Source organism: Corylus avellana, chromosome ca3 (genome assembly GCF_901000735.1).
Source record: "Corylus avellana chromosome ca3, CavTom2PMs-1.0".
Lineage (NCBI taxonomy): Eukaryota > Viridiplantae > Streptophyta > Magnoliopsida > Fagales > Betulaceae > Corylus > Corylus avellana.
In genome coordinates, this window is record NC_081543.1 from 2,927,193 (window position 1) to 2,940,320 (window position 13,128).

General features: G+C 34.0%; 1 protein-coding gene across 1 annotated transcript; it reads right to left on the reverse strand.

Moving 5' to 3' along the window:
- Window positions 1-716: 716 nt before the first annotated feature.
- On the reverse strand, window positions 717-6,714 carry LOC132176202 (LRR receptor-like serine/threonine-protein kinase FEI 2). Its single transcript, XM_059588338.1, has 13 exons — window positions 6,429-6,714; window positions 5,995-6,130; window positions 5,828-5,899; window positions 5,616-5,687; window positions 5,440-5,511; window positions 5,187-5,258; window positions 5,004-5,075; window positions 3,875-3,981; window positions 3,550-3,723; window positions 3,110-3,442; window positions 2,337-2,591; window positions 1,290-1,423; window positions 717-1,203 (listed from the first exon to the last, which is right to left on the reverse strand). The coding sequence occupies exons 1-13, from the start codon at window positions 6,514-6,516 to the stop codon at window positions 979-981; spliced, it is 1,812 nt and encodes a 603-aa protein (XP_059444321.1). The 5' UTR covers window positions 6,517-6,714; the 3' UTR covers window positions 717-978.
- Window positions 6,715-13,128: the final 6,414 nt, after the last annotated feature.

The window sequence follows — 13,128 nt, forward strand, 5'->3', positions numbered from 1 at the left end:
AGTGCATCCCTTTCGGCTTTCACATTAAGGTGGTATTTGGTAAGTAAGTTGGCCTAAACACTGTAGTTGATGTAGATTAATGTAAAAAAAAAAAAAGTCAAAATTTTGGTATAAAAAAGTGGAAAGAGTGATATGAAAAAGTAAAAAAACTTCGTTTTGTAATAATTTTTTTATTTGAATAATAATAAAAAGTGAAAGTAAAAAGAGTGATATAAAAAAGTGAAAAAGTTTTGTTTTGTAGTAATTTTTTTATTTGAATAATAATAAAAAATAAATAATGTGATATAAAAAATTAAAATGTTAAAATGTTTTAATGTTAATTTTTTTGGAAAGTGGTAATGAATAGTAACAAGGGAAACCCCAACTCATTTACCAAACAAACCCTAATACTTTAGCCATCCAATAGCCCATATGAATGGACATAAAAAAAATTCCAAATTAATATAGGGATACCAATGGGATAGGACAAGGTTGGGGAGCCCTGAGCCCATTTTCTTGTTTCCATGCCTCTCTCCATTTCATAATCTCTCTAGGCATTTTCACTTGTCAAAGGCCTATGGCCATTTGAGAATGAAAATTGCTGTGTAATTGAAAGTAAAGTTAAATAACGAAAATTGCAGCGTCTAGGAATTTTTTTTTTTTTTTTCCTTGTGTTCAAGAATACCCTTTTCTATCGCTTCTACTATATCAACTTTGCTCAAAATTAAGTCATCACCTTGGTGAAAAATATTTCATGATGGGTAGGGTTACCATTTAAGGTCGTTTATAAGTTCATCATAATTACTTACCTTCAGAAAACCATTTCCAACTGAATTTATATGCCAGAACAGAACAGGAATTATGAGCAGACCAACAGGCAGGAGGGACTCACATCTCCCATTTCCAAGAAAACAATATACAAACCCCACAGATAGGGGCAAATCGCTCCCAAAACATGGTTGAGGTAACATCAGGCAGCACTGACTGCTACATGTATCATTAACAGTAATCTGAATGCGACTCATAGAAATCACTGGGGCAAGGTGACATGATCTCTTGCTCTAGCAACTGCAATACCTGGCTCATTGTTGGCCGATCATCTGGGTTTGCATCCGTGCACTGAGCTGCTATTTCTAGGATTGCTTCTAGGGTTTCCATATCTGTATCCGCACACCTTTTATCTACTACTTGTTCCAATTGGTTTTGCTTCAATAGCATATTCATCTGTAAATGAACATTATAAGTTCTGTATTACATTCACTGCATTAGATGGAGATATAAGATGGCAAGAAAGACTCTGGAAAGCTTACCCAACCAACAACGTTTAAGCCTCTCTTCACAAAAGATGCATCAGTAGGTCTCTTCCCAGTTACAAGCTCTAGCAAGAGAACCCCAAAACTATATACATCTGATTTTTCAGTGGCTCTCCCACTTTGCAGATACTCTGTGTTATGGTAAATAATACCATTGGGATTAGTATTTCTATAAAAGTTTTCCCAAATATATACTACATGGGGGAGGGGGGGAAGCAATGATTGCAAAAACATACATCAAAAGATCAAATAAAATTTATGCCTAATGCCTTATATAGGGTGTGTGGGAGTCATATATTTTTTCCATTTTTATATTCTTATTGCACTTGCTTAGGGGTATGACACAAAAGTACTGGATATGTTCATTCACATGTATATGACAAGTACTAGGAAAGAAAACAAATTTAAACAATTTGAATACTCTAATAGCCTTTGAACCATTTGAAACTAGCACCATCAGCAGACATGAAAAACATTTGGTGATAATTTTGCAAAGAACTGCTACCACTACATTTTGTAATAATCTTCTGCTAATAACCATTCCTACAATCCTAGAACTATCATCAAATCATTAATTTGACATTCCATGGTTCAATGAGTATCAAGGGTAATCTGATAGAATGAAAATAAGCTAGATTTGAGACTAAGGAAATGTTTCAGAAAAACTGTCATTGTGCCAGATTTTCTGATACAGTGCTGCATTGCTGTTGGTTCAGACCACTTATCTTTTTTAGGTAGTCTGAAGACCACTAGATAGTCTTGATTTCCTGTCAATTTTCTGACACACTGGCAAGCACCATTATATCCCCAAGCAACTCATTACCAAAACAAGCATCCATTCAGTTTGTCATTAAGAAAAAAGCTTCTTTGCTGTAATCCAATACTACTTCCTTTAATCTTGTCATAATGCATCCCATAAAAGAGTTTCACTTAAACATTCCCCAAGTAAATTGTTATCCTAATTACCAACCACCTTGGCCTTATTCAACCTGATATTCTAATATCAAAATAGCATGATCCTAGAGGGTAAATTAGAATACGCACCTGGTGCTAGGTAGCCAAAAGTCCCAGCAACCACGGTTGTGACATGGGCATCCTCATCAACCAAAAGCTTAGCAAGACCAAAGTCCGATACACGAGGCTCCAAATTCTCATCAAGGAGAATGTTGCTGGATTTTATGTCACGATGCACAATCTTTGGACAGCAGTCGTGGTGCAAGTATGCCAGACCCCTGGCGGAACCAAGGGCTACTTTCAATCGAGCACCCCAGTTCAATGATCGTTCTTCAGGGCCAAGTTCTAAGAAGAAAAAGACCAAAAAGAAAAGGATAGAAATCACAAAACCATTGCATTTCAAGTTTTAACAATTCCTACGTTTTATACATAGGAATATACTTGGATTCATATTATGCAAAAGTATTACTAGAGGGAATACCCAAAAATAAAATCAAAACAAAACAATAATGCAAAGTTCATTGACCAAAGAATGCTTATCCCTAAGCAGAGTAACTGATTGATGGCACCTTAGAGCAATTGATTAAGGATTCTTAGCAGCAAAACTTTTTTGTTTGCTATGTAGTTTTTTAAAAAATTTCTTCTTTGTTTATTTGCAACTAATAATAGAGATTATAGGTAACTGTTCAAACAGATGTATTACTACTATTACGTCAGAAATAAAGAAAAAAGAAATCAAATACTGAACTTGACCACCAATATGAGAGCTGATTTCTTTCATTGTTTTTTATTTCGTGGCCATACAAATCCTCAAATATCAGCATATAAACAAGAACCACAGTATCCAAAATTGAGAAGCATACCGTGCAAGAAATCATCTAAGCTGCCCATAGCCATATAATCATAGATAAGAAGCTTTGAAGCTGGGAGTCTGCAGTAACCTCGTAGATTTACTAGATTTATGTGCTTGATGCTACCCAAAATTTCTAACTCTCTCTCAAATACTTGATCTGATCCTTCACGACTCCGATCGATCCTTTTAACAGCAAATGTTCCACAATCATTCATAACCATTCTGTACACGGTACCGAACCCTCCCGACCCTACAACATCCTCCTCATCAAGAGATTCCAGCTTTTCTATGATCTCACATGAGGGGTATGGCAAGTCACCATGGAAAGTAATAAGTTTTGTGCCTGTTCAGAAGTGAAAGGTTTATTTGGCAATGATTAAAATAGAACCAAAAAAAAAAAAGAAAAATGATGAAATTCTTATATTTGAGAAAGCAGAAAATTATGCTCACTTGCTTCTTTGTCGACTTGCTTTTTCACTTCTGTGTATTTCTTAGCAGTTCTTTCCTTCTTTGATAGTAACCAAACCCAGAGCAAAGCAAGGAGCACAACAAGCGCAAGACTCATTGTGGACATTGCACCAATCAGCACTCCTTTGATGTAATGAGAGGAACGCTTAGTAGGGACTGCAGAAACCCCAGAATATGTAAACCAGAGTTACCTTATGCACATATGTAATTGTAATATGGTCAAACTGATTTTTCAGACATAGAGACCAGATCTACTTGGACAGTTTGTCAACCAACTAGAATCCTAGAAACAATGCTTTAAACTTGCCTGCTGCTTCATCGCTTTCGGCATGTGGTAGCACTACAGGGAATCCCATTGAAGTCCTACATGGCTTGCGCACTTGCCGGCCACAAAGGTCAAGATTGCCAGTAAATCTATGCATAAGCAGGGCAGTTAATAAGAAAATGCAATGGGATGGAGCATGAAACAAAATACATCAATGACAAAGGAAGTCAGGCTATAGAAGGTGTTTACAATTGTCATTACTTTGTAGAAGTATATAACTAAAAAGTTTCTGGGTGCTGACAATTATTACAAAATTGTGAATACTTCAGTTTCGTTGTGAATTTCGAAGCTCTGATCAACATAGGACTAGGTTGCAGGCCCTCCTGCTAACCTCCTTTCCCATTGGAAAGAAACTAAAAGAGGAATTTGAGGAGATTATTGAAGTGCTTAAGGAAGAAATATTAAAGGGAGACTAAATTATGCACTTTTTCAAAACCAGCTAGATGTTTTAATTTTCTCGACTTTCTTTCAGGATGCCAATGAAAGTAAGTCTGGGTCATTAATTAAATATAGCCTGCTGAGTGACAGGATCCTATATTCAAGTAAGTGCAAGTTTGTTCCCATACTGCCACTACATCACATTTTTACAGGTAAACTCAATTAACAAGAACTAGATATCAAGTAGATGCATCCTCATGCTACACCCAAATTTGATAGGTCTACTTGTGCACCTAGTTTACCAGTTGCATCGTTTCCATTATATATCAGTGCACAACATTCTTCTTGTCTGAAATGATTTGAAGTTATGTATAATAGAGGGATGCCATATAAACCAACCCAAGATGCCAATACCCTACTCTGACTTGTGTAGCTTAGTGCTTTCCTCATCTCAAATCCAAAGACCAAAGGAAATTCCAAATTTCCTTGCCACATAATCAGTTGTTTGTTACACTTTAGAAGTTATGACTTATTTATAATAGCTTAGCACTTTAGATGTAGCTTAGTGCTTTCCTCATCTCAAATCCAAAGACCAAAGGATATTCCAAATTTCCTTGCCACATAAACAGTTGTTGCTTGCACTTTAGAAGCTATGATTTATTTATAATAGCTTGCATTATATTCAAATGAGCATAGACAAAAAAATTTGCGAAATGATATAAAGTGTACTCACGTCTCATTCCCAAATGTGCTTAGAGCTCCAAAATCTGGAATCTCACCGGTGAAAAAGTTGGTGGACAAGTTCCTGAGACAGATTACAGCCAATACATTCTTTCAACATATTGCCAATTTTCTTACAACGTAAAAGAATAAGAAAATAGTTATGCCACATAGCTAGAGCTCTGATTGAACTTACAGAGCGCGCAATCGTGTTAGACGGCCGATAGAGGAAGGTATAGCACCCTTCAACGAATTGCTTGATAAATCCCTATATTTAGCTTTCTGGTGTTATAAAGCAATCCAGACTATAACTATATTAACTTGTAAATAGCTCTAGTGATGTATTGATAACCGAGTGATTAACAAGAATATCTCATACATATTTAATCATTCTAAAAAGTAGGAGAAACTAGTAACATCCAAGTACAATATAGTATCAAAGATCTTACAGAATAGTGAGATCAGAAAGGTTGCCAATATCCGATGGTATGCCTCCTTGGAGATAATTTTCCCTCAAGTAACTGAAGGAGGAGAGGGAGTTGAGTCAATACAAAGAATCATTCAAAAAACAATTGAATAACAGCAACTTTTTTTTCTAAGGAATTAGGGAACCATTTCCACTTACAGGGCTCTGAGCTCAGTACAATTGGTAATTTCATTAGGAATAATTCCATGTAAGCCGTTCTGGTGAAGTGCCCTGATTCACCACCAAAAAAAGATTCAAACATTATTAAAAAAAAAAAAAACAACTTATTGTCGAAACTGTTAAATTTAAAACTCATTTTCTTTAGATGGAGGAAATCAGTGAAAGGAAAAGTTGATGGGCATTGGACTTACAGTCTCTGTAATCTACTCAGTTTACCAATACTGGGAGACATAATCCCTCCTAGCTGCATGTAAGGTAGGTTTCTGAAAAACCAAAAAAGTGTAGAGGAAGATTACACTTGGAAGTAAATAGCATAGAACCAAATGTCAAAAACCGAAAAGAATAGGGCTTGACATACATAGAGCGCACTCTTTGTTCATTGAGATGGCAAGTGATGCCAGTCCATTTACAGGGAGACTCATCAGAAGCTTGCCAATTACTGAGGAGGTTTCTACTGTCATTCAAACAGCTTCTTATTTCCAATAATGTCAGGCCTAGATCATAACGCGCAGAAAGATTGTTACTTTAAGCTTCATTTTGTTGCTCAGAAAAAAGTATGGGAAAAAAAAAATCAAGCTTTAACCCAAATCTGTAGGATGCCCCTCAACAAAATGCACCCTTTTTTACTTAGTTCAACTGACTATTTCACTCTCATAAAACAAAAAACTTCAAAGAACTTCGAATACAATTTTTTTTTCTCTCAAAATTGCTCCTCCAAATATTTCTTAGGAACCAAAAAATTAACTTACAAAAAAAAACAAAACAAAACAAAAAAAAAAAACGGGGCTTTACCATCTTGAGTGAGAGCAAGAGAAGAAGGGCTCAAAAGGGTAGCTGCAAAAATCAGAGAGAAGATCCAAACAAAGACACCCATTTCCATTCCTACTCCCAAATGGGCTATCTGGGCAGAGCTCTCTAGTGCTCTCAGTCACTATGAACTATGAAGCCAGGGAGAGAGAGAAAGAGAGTGTGGAGTGAAACGAAACTGTTATGATAACAGTGGAGGGTTGAGTAAAATGGAGGTGAGAGTTGTGATGATGGCAGAGAATTTCCATTATAATTTATTAAACTAATAATTATTTCAAGCACGAAAAAGAGGGGGGGGAAGAGAGGGAAAAGGGAAAAGGAGGGAGTCCACTTTTTTTTATATTTTTGAGCAGAGTGAAAGACAGACTTTTGAAAGTTGGTGTTGAAAATCGTGCGGAAAGAGGTAGCCGTTGTCCAATGGAGGATTCAAAAACATTACAGAACCTTTAGCTCTACTCGCTCGTGTGGGTATTCAATTAAACTTCCCGGCATGGGAAGAACACGTGTACTCCGAGCCATTCAGAAACAAGTGTAATGCGCATGCGTGGCATGTGTGCGTATTGTTTAATCGCCTTTCAATCTCCATTCGAAAAGGTCGAGGCTGCACTGTAGTCTGTACGTGTCTGCTGTGTTTGAGAGATTCTCAAGATATATATTTAGTAATGATTCTTTTTTGCTAAATAATTAAGGTTTAAGACGGACCAACTTTTTTCTTTATTACATTTTTAAGTTAATTTCATCTCCCGAATCCCGGAATGTTTTAAGGATACTTTAATCATATGGAATACACAGTGAAGATTATTAATTCAAATTATTAAAAAAAGAAGGTTATTAATTCAAATTATTCTTCTTCTTTTTTATGTAAATATTGGTTTTTGTTTTTTTGTTTTATGTTTTTTGTTTTTGTCTTGAGAGAGTGGAGTAAGCTTTTTTTTTTTTTTTTTAAGGAAACACGTAGAACTAAGAGAACATACGAGAAATCGTAATATTTTTCATTGTAAAACTTAAAAACTTTTTAAAAGAAAAAAATTTGAATATTAGGTGTTCTATTAATCCTATGTGTATATTATTTTTTTAAAACCATGTGAGATAAATAAGGGACCGGTGATGCTAATTTCTTTTTTGCTTTTTTAGAAAATAATATACACTTAAAACCAAGAGACCACCTATCATTTCTCAGAAAAATAAAAAAAAACCCTCAACGTTTTTGTTTGGTTGGACTAAATACATACTTTCACTTTTTCACACACAATTCTCTACATTCATATATAAATTTTAAAATCAATATTGAATAAAAATTTATCTTAAATTCAATTGTAATTTTAAAAGTATGATAGTAAGAATTTACCAAATTTGACTGAGAACTGAGGTCAAAAGAGAATAGAACAAACAAACATGGATTTCATTTGGTCATTGAAACAATAATTGGGGTTTCATAATGTTGATTTAGAATTCAATCGGAGGGAAATATTATGTTATTAGTAGTCTGACCAACTCTTCAGTTAGCTGTCCACTTTTTTTGTTTATGTTATAAGTTAAGTAGTACTTTCACAGTTCACATGTAGACATAAATGTCGGTGCCCCACTCTCCAAAAACTTCCAAAGCAAAATCAATTCGCATTCCCAACCCACCTCCTCTGCATTCATTGAACTGTCACACTTCATAATTTTGTCCCATTTATTTTTCAAATTTTTCCCCATTTCACAATATTCACCCAATTGCTTTACTCATTCCCGCCAATGAAAATATAAAACAAAATGATTGATTTTTTTTGGTTGTTCTTGAGCAACTGTTCATTTGATTCATAAATTGAATATTATACCACATAGATTACCAGGAAGATAACGAGGAAACAAAGATCATTCCATAACAATGATTAACAAATTAGTATTCTTTTAATACATCAATTGTCTTCTTATAACATTAATCAAAATAACCTAAAAGATGAAAGCTAAAACTTAAAAAGCAAGTAAATCATCTAAGAATGAAAAATTTTAAAGACCAAGGCTCCATTTCTTTCGACGTAAAATGATTTTCATAAAATGATTTCTGCATTTTACGGTGTTTAGTGCGACGTAAAATAGTAGTCAAACATAAATCATTTTCTATTGACCAAAAACCCTTCATTAACCATCGTAAATTGGTTTCCAATTTTAAAATTCGGAAACCAATTTTCCCAGCCCCTCCTGCTCAACCCGACACCTACCTCTCCACTCCACTTTTCTCACGACGCTTGCCTCTCCAACCTGACGCCTTCCTCTCTCTCACAACTCTCTCTCAAGCTCATCAACTCGTCTGATCCCTATCTTCAGGCGGTTCGTCAACTTGTCTGATCCCTATCTTCGGGCCGTACTTCTCCTACTCAATTAGCATAGATCCAGAACTTCTCTCTCAACTGCATCTCAAGAATAAATCTCAAAAGCAATAAATTCACCTAAGTTGAAAATTCACAACAGAAATGACAAGCCTAAGATAATATGGGAAATTAATCTATGCTGAAATTAGAATGAAATTTGGATAGAAATCAGTGATCCTTTCTTTTTCAAACATCCACTTCATATCGAGCGGATTTTTCGGAATGTCATGTTTGCAATCTCGTTAGAACATAATTATGATCAGGGCCTTTTGCCTCGATTCAACTTGTCAAGTTTGTAACCCGTTTGAACCTAATTGCAAATGGGACATTAATATTCTGCCTTGGCCTACAATGGCTACGTATATAGAAGGAGTAAGCAAAGCAGAGAAATCACACATCAAATCCTCCGGTTGTGGGTAGGGTAGGGCAGGTAGGATATCTTCATATTTGGACTGATAAGCTCGCATGCACCTGAGCTCAATGATGCAAGCAACGAAAGTATATAAAGAAAAGAGGTTCACAAAGTAATCATTAAGTTTCCAAGCAAATGCAACGAAAAACTGAGACTGGGAATTGATGATTCCTTCCTTATAGGCTATGGCCAAATGATGAAGATCAAGTGGAATTCGAGCTCGTATGTGCCCCCACAAATCTTCTTTATCCCCCCACCTAATTTATGCATTGGACGTTGTTGATTAATGCTGAGGAGAATATAATCTTTTTTTCTTCTTCTTTGAAATGAGTAGGTTTGACTCGAAACAATGAGAAATGAAGATTCATATCACTAAATTTTGCTTCATCACACATATGATCTTCAATTGATTGTACTACTTTCTTAAATAAGGAAAAACTATAGGGTAACTACTTTTTTAAAACTATTGCAAATAGTACTATGGACATATGATAAATGTTGTTAGTTCTTCCATCCATATTTTGTCCAATAATTTAACGATTTGCCATATCAAGTCCAATCTCAATTTGACAAGTACCCCATACAAGTCATTAATATATGGGAAAATTACACTTTAACCCCCCCCTAAAATTTGGGGCGTTTTTCAATTCGACCACCAATGTTTCAATTTTTATAATGCACCCTCTCAAACTTGCAAATTTTTTTCAATTCGACAAATTTTATCCAAAAATTTTCATATTGCCCATAATTTTTTTTACTTTTTTATTGAAAAAAAAAAAAAAAAATTGGGGGTTGCAAAAATGGCCAGATGGCCAAAAGCCACCCCGAATTTAAATTATTATTATTTTTTTAATAAAAAATAAATTATGGGCAATATGAGAATTTTTGGATGAAATTGGTCGAATTGAAAAAAAAATTGCAAGTTTGGGGGGGGAGGGGTTCATTGCAAAAATTGAAACATTGGTGGTCGAATTGAAAATTGCCCTAAACTTTGAGGGAGTAAAGTATACTTTTCCCTTAATCTATATATATATATGGTGTGGTTGAAACCACCCATTGCCATTTGGGGGTAACTTGGCTTACCCCAAGCCCTACTAGAGGGGTGGTTTCCACCACCTCAATTTGGTCATTTGGGACCGACCAGACCAACTCCAACCACCCTCAAATGGCTAGAAGATGGTTTTGACCACTTTCATTTGGCACTCTCATTTTGTTCTTTTTTTTAAAAAATAAATAAATAAATAAATAAAATATTAACGAGGCATATGAGACATGTAATAGTTGTTAATTGATTTGACATGGCATACCATTAAAATATTGGACAGAACATAAATAAAATTATTAAATATTGCATTTATCATATATCTATAGATACCATCTACGATTGTGTTTTGAAATTGAAAGGTCCATTTGATTTTGCATTAAACCACATAACAGTGGAAAGGATTTAACCCAAAAATATAATACGAGTATTTAACCAAACAAGGAAACAAATTACAAGAGGGGGTACGCACTTTAACAACAAAGTGTATACTTTGATTGATAGACCACTTGTACTAATTAACTTATATTAGCAAGAGAAGAGTAAGTTCAATTGTTATTGGTAGACACATAAAAAATTGTTTTCTATAATAGGAATGATTGGACAATATATTACACATTGTTGTAGCTAGCATCTATGCCTCTTCTTCTTTTTTCCCTATTATATTGATTGAGGTGCTATTTAATATTGTACCTACTTTCAACCCTTTTTCATCATCTTGCTCTCAAAAAATCAGATGAAAAAATATATATAAAAGAGATTCGTTTTAAATAATTAACGAACTATGAGCATGCATAGAGAGTCATAATGTTTCAAAATTATGACATCCAAAAATGTTTTTAAACTTGTTGAGACAATATATATATATATAAAAGAAATTTGGAATCCTAAGCGTTGTACCAGAAAATATTACATCGCTTCTTACTTCTTATGTTTAATTTCTTTCGGATTTTTCTTCTCTATTTGGTTGCCATTAAAAATTATATCAAGTTGATTTTCCTTAGTTGTAACCTACATACTGTTGGAAATAATTTTGGATGATGCACAAATTCTCATTGATATAAAATAATTACAATTTGAATATTAACAATATAAATAAAATACAAGAGATGAAAAGTAGAGTATGAAAAGATCTCACAATATGCTATAGAATCATGCAAGAGCGTTGTCCTTAAAGGTTGATTCGTGCCTCCCGGAATGCATAACTCGGTGCGATCAGATCCTTTGACACACAACTTCCCAGAATTAAACTATAACATCTAACTTTGTTAAGGACCCACTTCCAATAACAAAGACTAGGAAAACAACCCTTTGATATTCTTGATGAAAAAACCACATAGAGAAAATACAAAGAATAGAAGACAATAGGTAAATATTGCCCTTATTCTATGCGGCTATAATGTATATATATCTAAATAATCAAATCAGGAAATATATATATATATATTTGCAGTGCTCTTTGGTGGCTATTGATTCATGCTATTAAATTGTCGCATGAATATACAAGATCTTGTAATTGTCATGAATTGGAAGAAACAATACTGTCATGAAAATATTTAATGACCAATGGTCATATATAACATAAATCATTATGTGGCTTGTAAGAAAACCTTTAATGATAATCGGTTTGTAAAATAAGTTTAATGACCCAAAGGGTCAAAACCATGAAACAAATTAAAGTAGAGTTTTGTTCTTCTTCATTAAAACTCATAAAAAAAATTAATATCAAAGGGGAAAACGTTTGAAGCAATTTTAATGACCACCAAATAAAAAATTGTTTGTAACAGTACAACACAGACAAATGATGAAGAAAGAGTGCAAGCTGTATCCTTACTAGCATGTTTCCTGCACAGATTTCTTGGGCCATCTCCAAAAACTTGGTATGTTCCAGGCCTTGCTGGTTCCTTAGATAGTAAAAGACACTGATTAATTAAGCTAAATTTAAGATTTTTTTTTTTAAAAACTAATCATCTTGGGCATGTGGGCTCACATTCCATCTATCTTGGTTGAAGCACATGGGATCCTCAAAGTTTTCAGGATTTGTGTGGATGTATCGAATCCACACAATCACTTTCCAATCCTTTGGTATTTTGTAACCTGCAGAAAATCGAACTTTTGATCACCAATTTATATTACCCAACAGAACTTACAATCATGGCATCACATCTCGTAAATAAATTTTGAAATTTCTTAAACTACCCCCTAATTAGATTGAACTGATCAATCACTTACTCTTGAAATATATAATTAAAATTGATATATATATTTTAATTTCGTTAGTTATATCTTGCTCCATGTGAACAATAGTCTATAGGAGTCCGGCCATTAACTGCGTGTCCATATTAATTCACTACAAAAAAAATAATTTTTTTCTCACTGGAGTTTTCTGACGTGTCAGGGTATTTGACACGTCAGAAAATTTTTCTGACGTGACGCTCCTGACGTGTGTTGAATGTCAGAAGCATAGGTGTCAGCAAATTTTTTTTCCTGACATGTTACTGTTCAGCACGTCAGAATTTTCTGGCGTGTTAAAATATAACACATCAGAAATTAATTAAAAATAAATTGACACGTCAGGAAATTTAAAAATTAATTAAAAAAAATATATATATATTTTTTAAATTTTTTCTGAATTTTTTTTTTCAATTAAAAAATGTATTAATTTATTATTTATTATTTATTTTTTTTGTAATTTATTGAGTGGTGCAGAGAAACCCAACATTTTCTCACTTCAGAAGTGGTGCACCACAAAAAAAATTTCTCGTTTCTGCAAAAATTTTCTCCAAAATCTTTTCTCACTTCTTTTCGATCTCCATTTTCAAAAACCCAAATCCACACCGAAAAATCTTCAAACAATCAAAAACCCAAATAAAA